General features: G+C 41.4%; 1 protein-coding gene across 1 annotated transcript in view; it reads left to right on the plus strand.

Annotated features, from left to right (window-relative positions):
* The window catches only part of sptb (spectrin, beta, erythrocytic), a 40,599-nt gene extending 20,622 nt beyond the window's left edge, over nt 1-19,977 (plus strand). The window contains 29 exon segments of the mRNA XM_003442890.5: nt 11-128; nt 650-808; nt 1,261-1,563; nt 1,643-1,793; nt 2,153-3,023; nt 3,190-3,327; nt 3,712-4,471; nt 4,715-4,917; nt 5,574-5,664; nt 6,041-6,187; nt 7,364-7,630; nt 8,065-8,289; nt 8,799-8,888; nt 9,394-9,684; nt 9,886-10,016; nt 10,246-10,450; nt 10,973-11,196; nt 11,413-11,563; nt 12,808-13,052; nt 14,060-14,198; nt 14,558-14,642; nt 15,009-15,205; nt 15,311-15,393; nt 15,749-15,812; nt 15,969-16,219; nt 16,883-17,056; nt 19,118-19,160; nt 19,655-19,733; nt 19,736-19,977. Coding sequence (XP_003442938.3) covers nt 11-128; nt 650-808; nt 1,261-1,563; nt 1,643-1,793; nt 2,153-3,023; nt 3,190-3,327; nt 3,712-4,471; nt 4,715-4,917; nt 5,574-5,664; nt 6,041-6,187; nt 7,364-7,630; nt 8,065-8,289; nt 8,799-8,888; nt 9,394-9,684; nt 9,886-10,016; nt 10,246-10,450; nt 10,973-11,196; nt 11,413-11,563; nt 12,808-13,052; nt 14,060-14,198; nt 14,558-14,642; nt 15,009-15,205; nt 15,311-15,393; nt 15,749-15,812; nt 15,969-16,219; nt 16,883-17,056; nt 19,118-19,160; nt 19,655-19,733; nt 19,736-19,845 — 5,995 coding nt within the window. The 3' untranslated portion in view covers nt 19,846-19,977.

Genomic DNA, 19,977 nt, shown 5'->3' on the forward strand with positions numbered 1-19,977 from the left:
TTTCTCTCAGGTTCCAGGAGAAAGGTAACCTCGAAGTGCTGCTGTTCACCATCCAGAGTCGCATGAGAGCCAACAACCAGAGAGTTTACACACCTAAAGAGGGAGCCCTGGTTGCAGATATCAATAGGGTGAGATCCCTGGATGCCATTTGGAGACAAACCAGAATCAGAATGCAGGAGATCAACTGTAATAGGAAGATTATCTTTGTGGTTTGGGGTTGCTTGCGTGGACAGAGTTTATTAATTTAGCTAAGTTCATGCTCGAGGCAACAATTAAAACACAAATGAAATTAATTACCCCTGCAAGCCTGTTGTGTGTTTTCCTAAATGACAACATAAAAGCCATTTTATTGAAGAAAATTAAAAAAGAACTTTAAGACAGAAAGGAAAACACAGCTTGGTTTGAACTAAGTTGAAGATTTCTTAGGTGTATCAGTAGATATCTACCCTGTAGTGTCATTACACATAATACTTAAAGTGTACCAGCTCCAGGAGGGGTGCTCTGAACTTGAACTTTACTTTTAAACTCTTTGAAAATGAGGAAAGCTTCCTATTTTCAGATCTTAAAGTATGAAATTGCTGTAGTTGTTATGATGACCGACTAACGCAGATTGCAAATCCTCATGATGATTCCCATCATCTATGTGCAGGCTTGGGAGCGTCTGGAAAGGGCGGAGAATGAGCGGGAGCGTGTCTTGAGAGACGAGCTGATCAGACAGGAGAAGCTGGAACAGATGGCGAGAAGATTTGACAGGAAGGCTGCCATGAGGGAGACCTGGCTCGTGGAGAACCAAAGACTAGTGGCCCAGGTAAACCGACAGCAGCTGAACTAAAGCTGTTATGAAATGTTTTGTGGGGTGACATGGTGGAGTTTTGTTCTGAAGTTTCAGTCTAAATCCAAAAGTATTAAAATAATTTACTCAACATGTATTTAAAGTGAAAGTAGTGGTAATAGTAACATTTACAAAACTATTAGAATAAACTAGACACTTAGAATAAAAATTATAGAAATGTCTACTGAGGGATGACTGTGTAATCAACATTTTTAATGCCGTTTATGGATGGAAGTTAAGCGTACCACTTTTGGATCCCGGGGAGTTTTATTTGATGGATTTGCTGCAAATTACATAATTAAAAAAAATTACATATTTTTCTCCAAAGTGACTAAATCCATATTAAAACACTTTTTACTTTCAGAGTCATACAAATTTAATGTGGCAAAAAGCTGATGAAAGCCCACCCTCCATTCTCTCCTCCTCAGGATAACTTCGGCTATGACCTGCCAGCGGTGGAAGCAGCTAAAAAGAAGCATGATGCTATTGAGACGGACATTGCTGCATACGAGGAGCGTGTTCAGGCCTTGGTGGACATCTCAAAGGAGTTGGATTCGGAGCGTTACCATGATGCCAAACGGATTGATGTGAGAAAAGACAACGTCCTGCGTCTTTGGGACTATTTGCAGGACCTACTGAAGGCTCGAAGGGGGCGTTTGGATAAGAATCTGACCTTGCAGAGGATCTTCCAGGAGATGCTCTACATTATCAGCTGGATGGATGAGATGAAGGTAAGAGAAATAGATTTCAAAAAGAAGAAAGTAAAAATTAAAAGTTTAAGTGGATTAAGTTGCTTCTTTTCCTCTACAGGACCGACTGCTTTCTCCTGACTTTGGGAAACACTTGTTGGAAGTGGAAGACCTGTTACAGAAACATGCTTTGTTGGAGAATGACATTGCTCTGCAGGCAGAGAGGGTACAGAATGCCAGTGCTGCTGCTCTGAAATTTGCCAATGGAGATAGTAAGTCCAAAACTACTTAAAAGTTAACATGAGAAAGTGTGCAGAAGGTATTTTTATGAAGTTATCAATTCAAATAATACCTAACAAATAATTTGGCTAACAACAGAAATCTTTTCTTCTTATTCTTCTTCTTCACCTTGATGATGCTTCTTCATCTTTACTTTCTTCTTCTTCCTCTTCGTCTCTGCATCTTCTTCTTCTTATCCTCCTCAGATATACTTGACAATAAGATGGATTGGACAGAGTATAATAAATATCAGTGACATGCAATATGTGTTAGTACTTACAAGCTGCTCTCTTCTGACATAGATGCACATAGACATAGATGACACTTATGTTGTCATTCGCTCTCTCCTTAGGCTATAAGCCATGTGATCCCCAGGTGATCAGGGACAGGGTGCAGCACCTGGACTTGTGCTACCAGGAACTTTGTGCTCTAGCTGCCCAGCGAAGAGCTCGCCTCGAGCAGTCTTGCCGCTTCTGGAACTTCCTGTGGGAGGTAACAGAGCTGGAGAGCTGGATCAGGGAGAAGGAGCAAATTTTCTCCTCCCTGGATTATGGCAAAGACCTGACGAGCGTGCTGATTCTCCAAAGCAAACACAGCGCTTTTGAAGATGAGCTCGGAGCCCGCCGTGCCCATCTTGAGCAGGTCCTAGCTGAGGGAGATAAAATGATTGAGGCCAAACACTTTGGCTCCCCGAAGATTCAAGAATGCAAAGATGACTTAAAGCGGCAGTGGCAGCAGCTGGAAGAGCTGGCTGCATTTAGGAAACAGAACCTTCAGGACACGCAGACATTCTTCCAATTTCAGGGAGATGCTGATGAACTCAAGGCCTGGCTGCTGGACGCTAAGAGGCAGATGAGCAGCAACGACGTCGGCCACGACGAGTACACCACTCAGCGGCTGCTGAAAAAGCACAGCAACTTGAAAAACGAAGCCATCAAGAATGGAGCCACTATTGATGCTCTGTCCAAACAGGCCAACGCACTACCAGAGGAGCTGCAAAACACCCCAGATATCCAGAGACGACTGAAAGACATCAAGGACCTTTACATGGAGCTCATGTCCCTGGCTGACCTGAGACAGAAGAAGCTCGATGACACTATGGCTCTGTACACCATCTTCAGTGAGACAGATGCCTGTGAACTCTGGATGGGCCAGAAAGAGACGTGGTTGGTGGATTTAGAGGTGCCTGAGAAGCTGGAGGATTTGGAAGTAGTACAGAACAGGTGCACAGACAAATTATATTTCAAGCATTTAATCACTCCTGAATTAGATTTGCATGTCTGATTAAAACTATGTATTTTTTGGAAATACCATTACATCTACTAATCATGTATTTTTATCCAGTAGATTGTGCAGATGCTGTTTTAACCAACCTTTTCTTGTTTTCAGATTAAGTATTTTAGCTCAAGAAATGGGAAATTTCCAGTCACGAGTCGATGATGTCAACAGAGCAGCAAAACAGCTCGAGGACAGCAGACACCCTCGCACCAAAGAAGTCAAGGAATGTCAAACGCGACTGAATAAGAGGTGCCGTTAATGAAGTTCACAGTTATACCTGAGACAAATACCAAAAAAGATGCATATCTGAAGCATTTAATACTGTATAAGGTTTTGAAATTACTTTAATGCAAAGATGACATTCAACAAAATTTCCGAAAAGAAGTCTTTAATTTAGTACTCGAACACAGAGGCAATGTTAAATTCTTCACACTTCCAGTTATGTTTTTTTAGTTTATAACAAGCTCTGCACACCACTTCAAAAATGGGCATGCAGAAATTTGTCTACAGACAAATGAGCCTTCCTTATTTTAAGAAATCACACATCCATAACTAAACATTATCAAAGATACTTTAATAAGAACAGTAACCCACGGAGCATTAACCTCTGTTATATAAAATATTGTTTCCTAGATGGGAGGCTTTCAAGGCGATGGTAGAGGAGAAGAAAAAGAAAGTAGATTCTGCTCTTAGTCTGCACAACTACGGCCTGGAGTGTGACGAGACAGAGGCCTGGATCAGAGACAAGACACGGGTGATTGAGTCCACGCAGGACTTGGGCAATGACCTGGCAGCTGTTATGACCATCCAGCGGAAACTTTTCGGTATAGAGAGAGATTTAGCCGCCATCGACGACAAGCTCAATTTCTTGCGGAAAGAAGCGGACCAGTTGGCCCAGGAACACCCGGAGAATGCAGCAGACATTTTGGCCCGCAGAGGAGAGCTGGACGCTGCCTGGGACATGCTCAAAAAGACCCTGAAAGACAGAGAGGACTCTTTGGGTGAGGTCAGCAAGTTGCAGACCTTCCTTCAAGACATGGATGACTTCCAGTCCTGGCTTTTCAAGACCCAGAAAGCTGTGGCGTCAGAGGAGATGCCCGCCATTCTGCCAGAGGCTGAGGAGCAGCTGAGCCTTCACGATGCTGTGCGCGAAGACATAAACAACCACGAAGAGGACTTTCACCGTGTGAGGGACACTGGCGCTCAGGTTACCCAGGGTCAGGAGGAAGATCCTCAGTACCAACAGCTTGACCAGAGGCTAAAGGGCATGGACCGGGGTTGGTATGAACTCCAGAAAATGTGGGACAGCCGCAAGAACTTTTTGGACCAGGCTCTGGGCTTCCAGCAGTTTTTGAGAGATGGCAAGGCAGTAGAGGCAATCCTCAACAACCAGGTACTGCATAAATAATATGGCTTGTCTTAATGTTGTGTTTAAGTGGAAGAGTCATCAGTTACCACATGGGATGGCTTGCTAATGAAGGGTTAGTGATCCTCCTATTTAAAAGTTTGTGGTGTGAAAGAATGGGACACGGTCAGTTCAAACGCCCAGTGCTGATACACAGCCTTTCTTAAGGTCGTGCATTTTTCTGTTTTCTTGTTATTTTTTTCCAATACAATTATTTTGGATTTATTGCAGGAGTACACTCTAGCCCACATAGACAAACCTGACACATTGGCCGGGGCAGAGAAGGCTTTGAAGAAGCATGAAGACTTTGTGAGCACCATGGAGGCCAACGAGGACAAGATTGACGGAGCGCTGCAGGCCGGACAGCGACTGGTGGACAGCAAAAACCTGTACTCTGGGAAAGTTCAGGAGAAAATGGGCTCGATCCAGGAAAGGTCAGTCAGCATGGTTTTTGGTCAGCATTCATTGAAGTGAAGTGTTGACAGAAGGGCAGTGCACTGGAGAAATACGGTTATGATATAAAAGTATTTGAGCTTCATTTGATTTCAGCAATTCTAGAAGGGATCAAGGAGTTGATGATGATTTTAAAATCCTAATCTGTAGAGTAATTAGTGACTATGAATGTTAAATGAATGTAGTGCAGTATATCCTCCTGAAAAGTCATACAAGTACAGAAAAGCAATGGATACTTAAGCAAAAATATAATGTGAAATTCAGGATTTCAGCAGGATTATAATGTGAAGGATTTTCCTATTTTCAAAATATAACCACAGGTACTGATCTAATCTGTTCAGATCAGCAATTAAAAGACATCAACAAGACGGTGTAGAGAGGGCATGGGAGCGACTCCCATTAACTCCCATAATTCAGCTTGGTAGATGGGCACCTGCAGTAATGGATATTGATCGTTAAGTCAGAGGTATTCTTCACAGTGTAGCAGAGAAGCCGTTTTTTTCAGTGGAGGAGGAGCTCATGTAGATACGTGAGCTACATCTTGTTTGAAATGTGTCACAGAGGGATTTCTTGGAGGAAAAAAAATACTGTATGTTTAATGCATTTTCTTGTTTTTTTGTGCGTTTCTTTACTTCAGGCATGACAAGAATAAACGAAGAGCTGAGGAGGTGTCTGAGAAGCTCAGAGATAACCGTGACCTGCAGCACTTCCTGCAAAACACACAAGATGTAAGTTCACTGACAGTTTACAGTTTATTTGGCCATTGGGAAACATCAATTAGCACATTAATTATTAGCTTAATTATTCCGTCACTTGCACTTGACATCAGTGTTTTCCTCTTTTTATCTCGTGATTATTGGAGTTAATTTGCCAAGCACATCCTGCTGTGCTTATTCTAACACTGTGCTTTTGCCTGTCCTAATGTTTAGAATTGAGGTCCCATTTTACTAATTGGTAAATGCTGTGTTTTGTAAAGATAATGAAGTAAATCCTGCTTGTGTAAAGTTGCTTCTGCATAAACGTCAATAGTTGATGTTTAGATGACTTTCCAGAGTATAGTGGGCATTTTTGCATGGATCTTAGATGTTCTTACTCTTGCTTCAGCTGACAGTATGGATCAATGAGAAGATGCTGACAGCGCAAGACACATCATACGATGAGGCCAGGAACCTGCACACCAAGTGGCAGAAACATCAAGCCTTCATGGCCGAGCTGGCCTCCAACAAGGACTGGCTCAACAAAGTAGATCAGGTCAGTAAAAGTTAAACGCTACCCATTACTGAACTATTATGATTTCTGCTTAAGAGCTGCTCAATCTCTTTATAATTGCATTTTACAACAACTAATTAAGGCTCCCTTTAGTCAATGAATGTTATGGCTATTCCAATAAATAAGTAATGTAAGTGGTAAGATGGCTATCACAGATTACAAATTAGGTTTTATTTATTTAGCATTGCATATTACTTATATTAGATGTACAGTTTTGGAAGATGAGGATGACTGACTGCTGCTCAAATCACAATGAACTGAACCCCCACAGCTCCCCCTGTGGGTGGTGGGCCCACAGGAAGGTGAACCCAGGTACATAATTTGGACTAAGCTTGGCTAGGCGCCATTGGTTAAGGGACAGTCACCAGACGCTCACTACTACCCCGAGGATGTGTCCAGAATGACACCCCAGTAACCCTGACCTCTCTGAATGGCTCTTCATCTGCCGCCTGATCCAGGAAAAATTTGCCATTGGAGATTCTACCATGGTCAGATTTGCCCCAACAACATAGCTCCTAGGGCCTACAACTCCCCTCCACCACGATAAGGTGGTGATTCACTCACAGGAAATGAATCAAAATGCCTCCTAAGTGAGGTGTTTTGGGCATGTCCTACTGAGTGTAGCCAGGACATGCTGAAGATATTATCCAGTGGATGGATGGATTTTGCATATGGCATATATGGTCGGTTCACGGAAAATAGCAACAAAAATCACTTTTTGGTTGCAAAATTTAAAGATTTAGAAATGTTATCTGTCACAATTAATTGAATATGTTCAGTGAAGCGCAGGGTGATGTGCTATTAGGAGCTAGTGTGTAACAAATAATTTTAATTGGAATAAAAAGGATGTAAGTTAAGCAAAGGAAAAGAAGTATGAAGGGTAAAAAGAAGGACACTCAGAGTGTGCAGAATGTACACAGGTACTATTATACTCATGTACTAAGTGTTCCACTTGCTTTAGATAATTTATAGAAAAGCAATACCTGGACCTTTTCTAAAAGGAACAAATGAATTCATATTTGAGGCATTTTACAGTAGGTATTGACATTCCCTTTGAGGTACTTTTTACATGTACCTTAATTAGAAAAAAGCATACGGTGTTTTTTCTTTACAGAAACATTTTGAAAACAAGTTCTTCTGTGTTTTTTGCAAGTACAGGAGGGTCAGGAGCTGATGGAGTTCAAACCAGAGTTTGAGCCAATTGTGACAGAGGAGCTGGCCAAACTTCATGAGCTGTGGGACAAATTGGAGTCCACCACCCAGGAGAAGGCACGGCTGCTATTCGATGCCAACCGCTCTGAGCTTTTCGACCAGAGCCTGGCTGACATGAAGAAGTGGCTGGGTGAGCTACAACAGCAGTTACAGAGTGGAGAGGAGGATGTTAAAGACCTGACTAAAGCCAACATCCTGCTCAAAAACCATCAGGTTTGTCTCTTAATGCACCATGCTCTGCACACTTTAGATTTGTATGCTGTCTTTTCTTTGCAGTTCCCCTTCATACGAGCACCCCACTAAACAGAATTAAATCACTGGGAATGAAGGCTTTATAGCTTTAGGATTTATTTTGTGTGATCATCTTTGTGTTTACTATTTGCATCTAAACACAACAAACTCCAAAAAGCTTAGCATTTGTCTGAAAGAAAAACTGGAACACAAGCTATACTAAATACTAAATTGTAAACATAAGCGCGATCTGTACTATGAATTTATATTAGAAAATTTACATGAATTAAAAACTGTGTCTGAGCTCAGTTTCATACATAAATGGCATGACTAACTTTTACCCTCTGCTACATCCTGATTAGTAGCTTGAAAGGTTATTCATCTTTTTCTCTAATCACGTTTTTTTCCCATGCCAGATGATGGAGAACCAGGTCCGTGACCGAGCTCGGGAGCTGGAGGAACTCCAGGAGGCCGTCAGGAAGCACGGCGGAGGCAGGGAGGACCAGCCGGAACTGGAGGTTGAGCAGCAGGCCCTGCAGAGAGACTTCCAGCAGCTCCTCACCCCACTGGCCCAGCGCAAGGGCAAGCTTGAAGCCGCCAAAGCTGTCCATCAGTTCTACAGAGACTTGGCTGATGAGCTCGTAAGCATGGATCCATTTTCACAGCAAAGTGTTCAAAGTCACTACTCTGACAAAATGACTGATAGCAGAAGTTGAGAATAAAAGCCGTTAAGTGCTAGAGTTACATTTGTGATCGCTTTTGAACGCCACAAAGCTGAGACCTTATCATAACATAAACTTTAAGGTTTATTTCTTCGCTAAAATTTGCAAACCTAAAGTATGAACTAGCAAAAATACCAGCTTTTACTGTGAAACTTCCTCTTAAGGTGAATTTGAGTAAAAAACAGTTTAATCCCTCATGGGTTGCACTGCCTTAATCCACTCTAGTCAGCTGAAGAGAGCTTGAAAAAGGATTTTGACTGTTTAAGACATTTGGTCAAGGGTTAAACATTCAATACAAGTCACTTGGTCACGGATGTTTTTTTAAGTATAGTATACATCATAGATCTATAAATCTCTTCACCAATTTCAGCTGTGTTCTGTCCTCTTCATCATAACCTACTTTTCCTTTATTTTTTTCTCTCTCCCAGCTCTGGATTGAGGAGAGGATGCCCCTGGCAATGTCACAAGAACATGGCCACAATCTTCAAACTGTGCAAATGCTGTTAAAGAAGAACCAGGTAGAGATTTATAGCTGCATAATAACTTGTGGTTAGCTAAAAATTGTAACACTGATTAATTTCATCGATTAATTCACTTTCTTAATTAGTCTATAAATCACAGCTTCCATAACATGTCAGAAAATAGGGAAAATGCCCCTGATTGTTTCCTAGAAACCAAAGCGAGATGGTAAAATTAGTCGTGTTATACTACCAGTGGTTAAAGATAAAAGAAAAGCAACAAGTACTCTCAGCAACTTGAAAAATTATCTCAATAGTTGTAATCATTTCTATAGTTCACGGCATAATTAAGTAAGTAACTAATTGTTTCAGCTCCATCTGCTTTGTTTTTACAGTATACTTGGTGCATAATATGTAATAAATTAATTTTCAGCCGAATATTTCTGAATATATGTTTGTTGGCTGCACAATATATCAAAAGTCTTTGTTTCTGTATATCAAAAAAGCAAATCTGTGTAGTTAAAAAAGCCGTGTTGAGGCCCATAATCTCCTTTTTGTCCCTTAGACTTTGCAGAAGGAGATCGAAGGCCACCAGCCCCGTGTAGATGAAGTACGAGAGCGAGGAAGTAGAATGGCCTTCGCCGCCGGTGCAGAGGGCAAACCTGAGGCAGAACGAATCACGGACCAGCTGAAGGAGCTAGAGGAGGCATGGGCCCGGCTGCAGGATGAGATGGTGAAGCGCCGTGAGCGGCTGAATGGCTCCAACTTGGCCCAGCAGTACTACAATGACGCTGATGAGGCCGAAGCCTGGATAGGGGAGCAGGAGCTCTACATGATCGCTGATGAGAAAGCCAAGGTGAGGCTAAGAGGAAGACCACAGATATATACAAATCTGATCTAATGATCTAAATTAAAACAAGCAGCTCTGCATCCATTAACATAATTACATGGTTTGACTTTTCTTTAATTAAGGTGGCACACTTTTTATAAGTGGCAGCCTCCACTGAGAGTTCATCTGGAGTACTATAACATACTCTTCTTTTCCTTCTCTCTCTAGGATGAACAAAGCGCCATGCTGATGCTGAAACGCCAAATGATCCTTAAGCAGGCGGTTGATGATTATGCTGACTCCATTCAGAAGCTGGCTGACCGTGCCCAAAAGATGTTTGGAGAGGAGCACCCTGATGGGTTTGTACACACTGAAGGAAATCATTTGAACTCTTAGTCAGGATGCTAATTCACTCATGTTGTCCCAGTCAGTTGTGGTTTAGTGTGATAAGACTGACAACCATGCAAAATTGGTATTTTAATCATATGCCTCATCTAGAGTAAACCTAAATTCAATCTCTGTGAGCTATTTTCTCTTATTTCCCTAGATCTAATTTTCTTCTGCTCTCTCCCTTTACCTTTTCTGCAGTGAAGAGATCATCAGGCGACAGAGCCAGGTAGATAAGCAGTATGCAGGCCTGAAGGAGTTGGCAGAGGACCGCAGGAAGAAACTGGACCTCACATTCAACCACTTCCTACTGAGCCGAGAGGTGGAGGACCTGGAGCAGTGGATCTCAGAGAGGGACGTGGTGGCATCCTCCCAGGAGATGGGCCAGGACCTGGATCATGTCACGGTATTTTATACACAAGACATGCAATCACACCTAATGAAAAAATAAACAATTATAGCACAAACGGGGAGGGAAACTGGGAGACAGGCTGGCCACAAAATGGGAAAAATGTTGCTAATGAAATGTGGCTATGGACGTTTTTACGTTTTTACACTCTTCCCAAATTTTTCTGCTTAAGTACTAACCTTTTTTTTTTTTAACCTATTTCAGTCCAAATATAAGGACGTGTTCACAGTGATTTAAAATGTCTTTAACTTGCCTTGTGTGAAAGGGTTTGAGAATTACTATTTAAATCTGAAGATCAAGTTAAAGATTGAATTTATTAAGCTGTGCAATATATTTGATCATACTGGGATTTTTTTGCCACAGCTTCAAAGTTTTTGTTCATTCTTACTTCTTACTGACTTCATTTTCAGTGATTTTAGGCAAAGTGGAAAATTTAAAGTCATTCAAACACTTAAACACATATAAATTCTGATTGTGTTGTTTTGAATTTTTAAAAACAAAACAATCTTTTTCCTTCAGCTTCTGAGGGATAAATTCAGAGACTTTGCGCGGGAGACGGGAATGCTGGGTCAGGAGCGAGTGGACATGGTCAACCAGACGATAGACGAGCTGATCGAAGGCGGGCACAGTGAGGCGGCCACCTTGGCGGAGTGGAAGGACGGCATCAATGAGAGCTGGGCTGATCTGCTGGAGCTCATCGACACTCGCGCCCAGCTCCTGACAGCATCTTATGAACTGCTCAAGTAAGAAAAACAGTATTGACATACCGCTCCACAGGCTGAAAGATGTCCAGTAATCTGAATGGACATAAATAGAAGATTTCGTGTCTAATCCTGTAATGTCACATGCCCAAATAAGCGTCACAAAGAATTAAACTTAACGTGATGACTACATCTGATATTTAAGTAGGATGACAAACACAGAGCTGAAGAGAAAGACATCAATCTGTTTTCTTTAAGGTATTTTGATGATGGAAAGGAGTTGGTGGCTCAGATCCACGACAAGCAGAAAGAGCTGCCTGAAGATGTGGGTGAGGACTTCAGCAAAGCAGAGTCTTTCCACAGAATGCACGCCGCGTTTGAGAGAGACATCACCACTCTAGGCAAACAGGTAATACACACAAAGGGATCAGGCCTTTTACTCTGTGGGAACGCAGCAGGCAGTGGCCAGAAGGTAACTTTGATGATTCATATCTAGAGGGGGGAAGAGAGTGCTGTAATGTTTGGGTAGCTGCGAGGAGTTTTCTCAAAAGGTGAGAATCAATGAAAAGGCTGTGCAAAAAGTGATTCTTAAATTTGTCATCCCTGCCCACAATGTACTGCAAAGGGAAGAAGGAGACTATAACAATTAAAGGTCTAGGAATAAAAATATTTATGCGTGTCAGACCGGTCTATGTAACGTGAAAGGTGTTTCAGAACTATGGCCTCATTCAGCAGTATCCTTTTGATGCCATATCTTTTGCACCTTTGTTTAATTTTAATTTGAAGACAACTAAGGGCCTCCCAGCATTTTAAGATACTTTTGACACTAGATTGGAGGGGAAATGTGAAAAGCTTAAAATTCATAGACATCATTCACGTAATGTCCTTAAAGTGATGTGCTGTGATTTTAAAAGGTTTCATGCTGGCTGCAGAACATCAACAACTGCTCTCTGATAAACAGTGAGGAGAAAAAAGAAACATTATTTTATTTTATAAGGACAGCCTTTCTGTTTTAGTTCGGCCTCTATTTGGTTCAGTAGCACTAACTTTGGAAACAGTATCCAAAGTTACAAAGACTGATAAATACAGTGGAGGATTTGGCTTAAAGAGCCCTGTACTTTTCCCCCTGGGAGTTGGTGGAGGATAAAAACAGAGCTAAAAGCAGTGGATATTTTGCCTGCGTTCTCCAGATTTCTAAACACAACTTCAAATGAATGCAAATGCTGCTGTGCGTCTGTTAGATGTGTAAATAGGCAACTATTTGCTAACCCGTTAACACCACACTGTAGCAACTAATGTCACGGCCTCTCAAAATTCAATAATAACTGCTCTAATAGCACGAATGTTTGGATTTCTTTGGATTTATAATATTGACCAAGTTAAAAGTCACAGCATTACCCCCAGCATACTGTGCAAATATTCATATAAAGAAATCTTATATTTCAGAGACGTGCAATGCAAAAATAAGTGTTCCCTAGTAACATTTATCTTGTGATCTTATCATTCAACCAATGTAAAGATCCCCTCCAGACCTGTTTTACATTTAAACAAGAACAACAAAAAAACAGCCTTGAAGAATATTTTTCGCTGTAATGGTCGTAGAAAAAATTCTGCAGATGACATCCATGATTTGACTTGTACTCCTTCCTCCAGGTTCAGCAGTTCCAGGAAACAGCTTCACGGCTTCATGCCCAGTACGCAGGGGAGAAGGCAGATGATATTCAGACTACAGAGAGGGAGGTGGTGGAAGCCTGGAAGGGCCTGCTGGATGCCAGTGACGGACGCAGGGCGGAGCTGGTGGACACAGCAGAGAAGTTCCGCTTCTTTACCATGGTGCGAGACCTGATGGCCTGGATGGAGAGCATCATCCAGCAGATAGAGACTCAGGAGAAGCCCAGGTGAGCAAGCTTCATTCAAATATGTAAGATGAGGACTGTCCGGCTTTCAGTTAGCTTCAAGTTCCTCTCACACTCAACTTGATACCCCCCCCCTTGGGGGGATGATATCTCCCCCCTGACCTGGCGTCCTGGCTCCCCCTTGCCGTAGCATGTGCGTTGTACCTCATCAATCTCTAGCTGTCCCTGAATGTAGAAGAGCCTACTGGATACAGACGCCCCAGGTGGGAATCAAACCTACGACTCCCGCTCCAAAGGCATGTAGTCTTACCACTACGCTATCCAGCTGCTACATGGGATGCACACTCAGATAAATTAATAATCAAATTTACCTGCAATTTCTGAAATAATGAAAACTCAGATAGAAAAGTATACAAAAGATCAAATCTGATTGTGGCAGCTGAAGACCAAAAATTGTGCCAATATTTGTTTTTAGGAGGTGAAAGGAAAGAAGTGGAGCTTTTTTTCTGGGGTTTATCTCTGCACATGTATTTCCTTTTTAAATAACAGAATTAAAAGAACAGAACAACTTCAACTAACTAATAACATATCTATTTAGTTAATGATTATGAAGTATGTCTTTCACTTAATATATTTGTAAAACAATTTCTGCTACTATTTACATTTGCATTTTACATTTACTTTGTTTACTCATTTGCTCCAAATGGATTTGTTTGTGTTGCACATTAATTCGCTTTAGGATGAATCATCTTAATGAGGAATATTCAGATATTCGGCAAGATATATTTTATTGTCTTATTTTAGAAGAAAAGCTTTAATTTGTCATAAATGGCACTTTGTTCACAAGAGATAATAGCTCTGTCCTATTTATGTGACACAATTCATCTTCCTAAAGATATTCAGCATGACTATAATAATTCTGCAATAGAGAACACTGTAAGTCTGCCAGAGCCGACTGCAACAATGCAGTTCCAGTTGTTACCAACAGAGGTAGGTAATCTTCATGCATTACCTGTTATCACTTAACATCCATCATTTCTCTGCTTTAGGGACGTCTCATCCGTTGAGCTCCTGCAGAAGTACCACCAGGGGATCCGCTCGGAGGTTGAAGCCAGGGGAGCCAAATTCACTGACTGCGTAGACCTCGGCAAAGCCCTGCTGACACGCAAGCACCGAGACTCTGCTGAGGTGAGCCTTCAACAGCAAAGACAGCTCCTTTTCATCCTCAGCTGGGCTTCAAATTGCTGCTTTCATTAGATTTAATTACTTTTCTGGGAGTGATTGTTCTTGTCTGGCTCAATGGAACCAATTGGTTTGCGGTGAAATAAAAAATTCCACTCATCTTACATTCATCAGGGAGACTATAGAGCAAACACTAATTAGAAATGGAAAAGCTAAAAGAATTTAAATGAGCAATTGACCCCGGCCTGAATTTAACATTTGGTTAATTACTCCACAATACTAATTCTTAGAGGATAATGGGCAGTCTTGGGGCTGAGTTGTTTAATAATACTGATATGTAACTGAGACCATACTACTTGTGTCAGATCAAAGAGAAACTGATGCAGCTGATGGAAAAAAGAAAGCAGATGATGTTCAAGTGGGATGACAGATGGGACTGGCTCCGGCTCTGTGAGTAATACTACACTTATCTTATACTTCAACCCAGAAAATATACCCTAACCCTTTACATATATTATCTCTTTAAAAAAAAAAAAAAATCTGTACTTATATCCCGAAGGTCATATGGTTAAAATATGTGAAAGCTCATGCATAGAAAGTAGCTCCCAGGCTTTTGTTCATCAGAAGCCTCCATTAAAAACAAGGATACAAAAATAGTTGCTTACTTCCAACAATGCCCCAATTTGTCACATAATGCACCCCCCAGTCATAACATTCACCTTACAAGTGAGGGATCGCAGCATAATATGAACACATCTAAAAGAAAGACTTTTATATCGTGAACTTCTCATGATGATGTGGCTTCATTGCGTCTAGTGCTGGAGGTCTGTCAGTTTGCACGAGACGCTTCTGTGGCGGAGGCGTGGCTGATCGCTCAAGAGCCCTACGTGACCAGTAAGGACCTGGGTCAAAACGTGGACGAGGTTGAGAAGCTCCTCAAGAGGCACGAGGCCTTCGAGAAATCCACCGCCACCTGGGAGGAACGCTTTTCCGCACTGGAACGCCTCACTACGGTGTGCAAAAATCTTACATGTGGTTTACAGTAATTTGATTACTTCACGTCTCATTTACCCTGCAGCTAGCCAGGTTACTGATCCTCGTTCGCCACTGTGTTGCAGTTGGAGTTGTTGGAGCTGCGAAATCAGCAGCAGGAGGTGGAGCAGTTCATTAAAGATGGGCAACGCTCAGATAAAGAAAGCAGGTAAACATACAACACACTGGCTTTCATGTTCGTACTCTATATGCATGAGGGCATAGTATTAATTGGTAGCAGTGTCATCAAAGTGTAAGTCTGGTGATAAAGTCAGTGTAGTTTTAAGTCAATCCTTCTGTTGTTAAGCCCCAGAGAGAAATACAAAAAACTGCAGTGAGCATCTGTTAAAGGAAATTAGTCTTTTAAAAATCAAAGTATTTATATTAATACCCCAAATTGTGCAGAGCATGAGGCTGCTTTTGCAGACTTTTAATGAGTCGCATTTGATCTCTCTTTCTTTCACATACACACTTCCACACCTGCTGTTCTTAAAAGTCCTCTCATGCTGCCCTGTTTCCTTTAGGAGAGAAGACACAGGCTTTGTGGAAGAATCTTCACAGCTCTATACTGCTGAGGAACAGACTCTGGTTAGTAACCGCACTCAATCTGCACAAGCTTTCTGTGTTTATAATGTTGTCAACTCTGTTTCAGCATACTGACTCAATGAATAAATCAGTTTTCGTCTCTTCTCTAAGGAGACAAGTTCACTTTCTCATGAACTCATTTATTTATTTTTGCTTTAGTCTGGTGCAGCGGAGCCTAGTTCGGGTCTGCAGGAGGGGACGGCCGGTGACTCGACGGTGCCCATAGAGTCAGAAATGAGAGAGAGTGCCTCCCTGGAGCTGGAGCCCTCTGTCTCGGTGGTGACCCCAAAGGAACCAGAGAAAGCAGCCACCATGCCCTCGGACCCCCTCAGAGGCCAGCCTGTGCTACAGGAGGGCATGTTGAGCCGCAAACATGATGTAGAGGGCTCAGGAAAAAAGGCTTCAAATAGGTAGATAACAAATGGACCACAGCACTGTGTTTGCCTCTAATATGGTCTTTACATCATGCCTTTGACTATTCCAGGCATTGTTTCCTTCCTTTATGTTGGGAAAATCTATGAGCCTATTATTACTTGCTTATGTTTGTTCATCCGTCACGGTGAACATCGAGACTTTTCCTTATTTTACTGACCGCACAGTGCTTTCGAAATCACACCACACCTAAAAAAGCGTTACAAAAACCGACCATTCAGCGCAATTTGTGTTCATTGTGATGGATTAAAACAACTCGAGTAAGTTTGAAACTTGTTAAAACAGCAAAAGGAGATCTATACTTTACCTCAAAGTATGGATCAGTTCTGCTTTAAATCAATTTTTCAATAAACAAGTCGCGAAAAGTAGCCCTACAGTAAAAGTGCTTTTTGTCAGGGATCTTGCAGGACTTCATTATAAGAAAATATTATTACTCCTATTTAAAGATATTGCAAAACAGTGGGTTGTTCTAAGTGCTTATTTAAAATTAATGTTCACAAAATGAAGTCTCAATGGAGTGGTGAGGTAGCTGCTCTTTAATGGGGATTAAATGAAATTCATTTCGTGTTATTGCCAGAAATTAACCTGAAATGATGTTAAAGTCATTCTTTTTCCTGCTCCTGCCTCTTCTTCACTGTCAGGTCATGGAACAACTTGTACTGTGTGCTAAAGCCCGGTCAGCTCTCAGTCTATAAGGATGCCAAAAGCTTTGGCCACGGAACGACGTATCATGGCGAGGATCCCCTGCCCCTCACCAACGCCAACTGGGAGATCCTCACCAACTACAAGAAAAAGAAGCATGTCGCCAAACTACGGTAAGAATTACATCATAGGTTCACCTGAGTCATGTTATTCGGAAAGGTAAATATACTATATAAGGGTTTATTAAATTGACTTATTAAGAGCTACAAGAAAAGGTGGTTTGTACTTGTATTCTCCAGAGTTCTTTATTCTGAGAAGCAAAAGGTGCTATAAAAATTAATCCGACTGAATTTTCATTACATTTACTGCAAGTTACTAGAGACATCGGGAATACACCCCTCAGCCCCCAGTCCCATTTACAGCTGAGAAATAGCCCTTTGTCACCAAAACCTCTTCAGCTTAGTAGCCATTACTCAAATGGGGAGTTATTCAATCAGACTTAGAGATACGAAAAAGTGGATTTTCTTCCTTTACCTTTGGACAGAGGTAAGCTGTTTCTAAACTCACCACTTTCTGATTTCAGTGTTATATTTAACAGCGTTATATGGATGTTGGTATTACCATTTAAGATTTGCAAAGGGAGCAAAAAAAAAAAATTTTTCCCAAAGCTACTCCCTTTAAACTGATAAGAGATAGAAGCTAAATGCAAACTCACATCCCTCACGCATACAAGTCTTAATCAATACACGTTGAATTTAGTTGAATAAATTAAATTCTCTGCTCAGAATGGATTGTAGCACTGAAGGTTTACTTTAGCAAGTTTTTACCTTGGTGTGGTTCTCTGGTTTTTAAAAATCAACCACAGCCTCTTGATTTTTTATGAAGGAAAAAACAAGCAGCCAACACAGATTTATATGCAAATTACAAATGAATATAAGCACTGCTCGGCTCTTTGATAAAATGGTCTCAGATCTTAACTGGTTACACATTAATTGTCATAAGGAATTGTCATAGTTTGATAAATTCTCTGACTTTTAAAGTTTTGGTATCACTCAACAGCCATGGGTTGTCCTAAGCAGCTGACTGAAGTTCTGAAACCAAAGACTGCTGATGTCTACAAAGCAGCTAATACATCAATGTGCTTTCAGCTTGCAATTTACAAAACCCAAAGCGCCATTAAAAAAGAAAATCATAGTTAAGGCAAACTGTGGAAGACATGAAAAATATGGGAGACCAAGAAAACCAGAAAAAAAACAAACAAACAAAAAAAAACTACAAATCTGCTTCACACTACAGCATTGATGCACAAACATGGTTCACATGGAAGAGTCCTCAGAGGGATAAACTAGGCAGATCAATTTAAGATTGAGTCCTGTTTGAATCAAAGGAGCATGAAAAAAGCACCTTGGCAACTGTAAAACATGGGATTTAATATATTCTGCTTTAGGGTGGTGCGGTAGTCGTTGGCAGGAAACACTGCACTGATATTAACAAATTCTGAATACGAATGTTTTTATCTCAGGGCGTCAAATACTGCTGCTCTCTGTATACACACGAGGTGGCCTTCAGTACTGATGCCTTGGGACATATGTGCCCCTTTTCCACATTAATCTCTGGCATTGTTAGATGTTGAGAAATAATAGTCTAGTATTGAAGAGCATGTGTTATAAGGATCAAGAGGTGGCTTTGCAGTTTGACATCCATTAGGCAGCAGTTGATTTAATTCACTGTTTTGTTTTTGCTTCTGGATTAGGATAGAAACTAGAAAGTAATTGCTAAAGTTTGGTAAAAGATCATGGTGTGGATTACAGTATCCCCCCCTCGCATCAACTCTAGAGCTAAAAAAAACATCAAGGTCAGCCAGTGTGTCCTTTACAAGCATCCATAAATAATTATTCATCATTATTGGCTAAACCAGGTGCAAGCTGGACAACTGGTGCATAATCTTAATTTTGCCAGCGCCTTTGACAAAATGGCAATATCTGACACCATGGTTTATTGCACCATACGTGCAATAAAGAGCATGCATTTGCTTTACTAATATGAATTTCACTCAGATATCTAGTGGTTGTTAAGATATACACAGACAGGCCAAACTTTGCATGCAGTAAAAGAGTTTTTCGCTTATTTGCCCATTTCAGGGAAATTTCTGGGTGTTAACATGATTTCATTCTAGCGATTTTAATGTAAAACATTAGTGCTTCTAATATTTATATAATTTTAACCTTTTACAGGCTTGGAGATGGCAGCGAATTTTTGTTCCAGTGTAAAGACGAGGTGAGTTGAATTACATCGGACTTTCTCCTGGACTTGATTTATTCTGGTCAAAAGGCATCTCATATAATGGCTGACCCTATGTAAAGCAGTAATCACAGGTTGCAATGCTACAGATAGCAGTTACGCATTTGCATTTAAGTTTCTGAACTGTTTCCATTTAGCATTGCTGTCCATGTCTAAGTAATTTGGCAAGGTTGTAGAATCTGACATAAATGAGGTTATTCGTGTTTCTTTCTGAATCACTATCAGCTAGCGAGAAATTTACCCTGCGGGAATCATTAAGCCTCACAGAATAAGAATGCTGACAGTGAGTTTGTCTTTATCTACATTACCCCAATTTAACCTCACCAGCATTTCAAGTTTCATTGTTAAAAGCGTGGCCACCTCTGCTTGTTTATGCTAATAGAGTGGGAGACCAAAACACTCACTGCCCCTCTGGAGGTGGACTTCCCTTTCTAAGCCGCTGCGATGTGTGCGTGTGTGTTTAATTTCAGGAAGAGCTCCAGCGTTGGAGCCAGGCCATGGAAAAGGCCGTTCAGCCCCTGGCAGCAGAGGAGGCGTCGGGGCCCTCGGGGCCAAAGCCCAGAGCCTGCCCCCTCCCTCCTCCTCAGCTGCACCCCCTGAGCCCAGCTCTGCCAAGAAAGACAAGGAGAAGAAGTTTAGCCGCTTTGCCAAGAAGAAGTGAAAGAGAGGGGAAGGCCATCAGGAGGAGGGGGTTGTCTAGGCAACCTGGGAAGAGAAAGTATTATGTGTACAATCAGAGTATGCTTTTTGTCACTAGATTTTCTATATTATTTTGTGAGAATTACCATAAATA

Source organism: Oreochromis niloticus, linkage group LG19 (assembly GCF_001858045.2).
Source record: "Oreochromis niloticus isolate F11D_XX linkage group LG19, O_niloticus_UMD_NMBU, whole genome shotgun sequence".
In the NCBI taxonomy this organism is placed as follows: Eukaryota; Metazoa; Chordata; class Actinopteri; order Cichliformes; family Cichlidae; genus Oreochromis; species Oreochromis niloticus.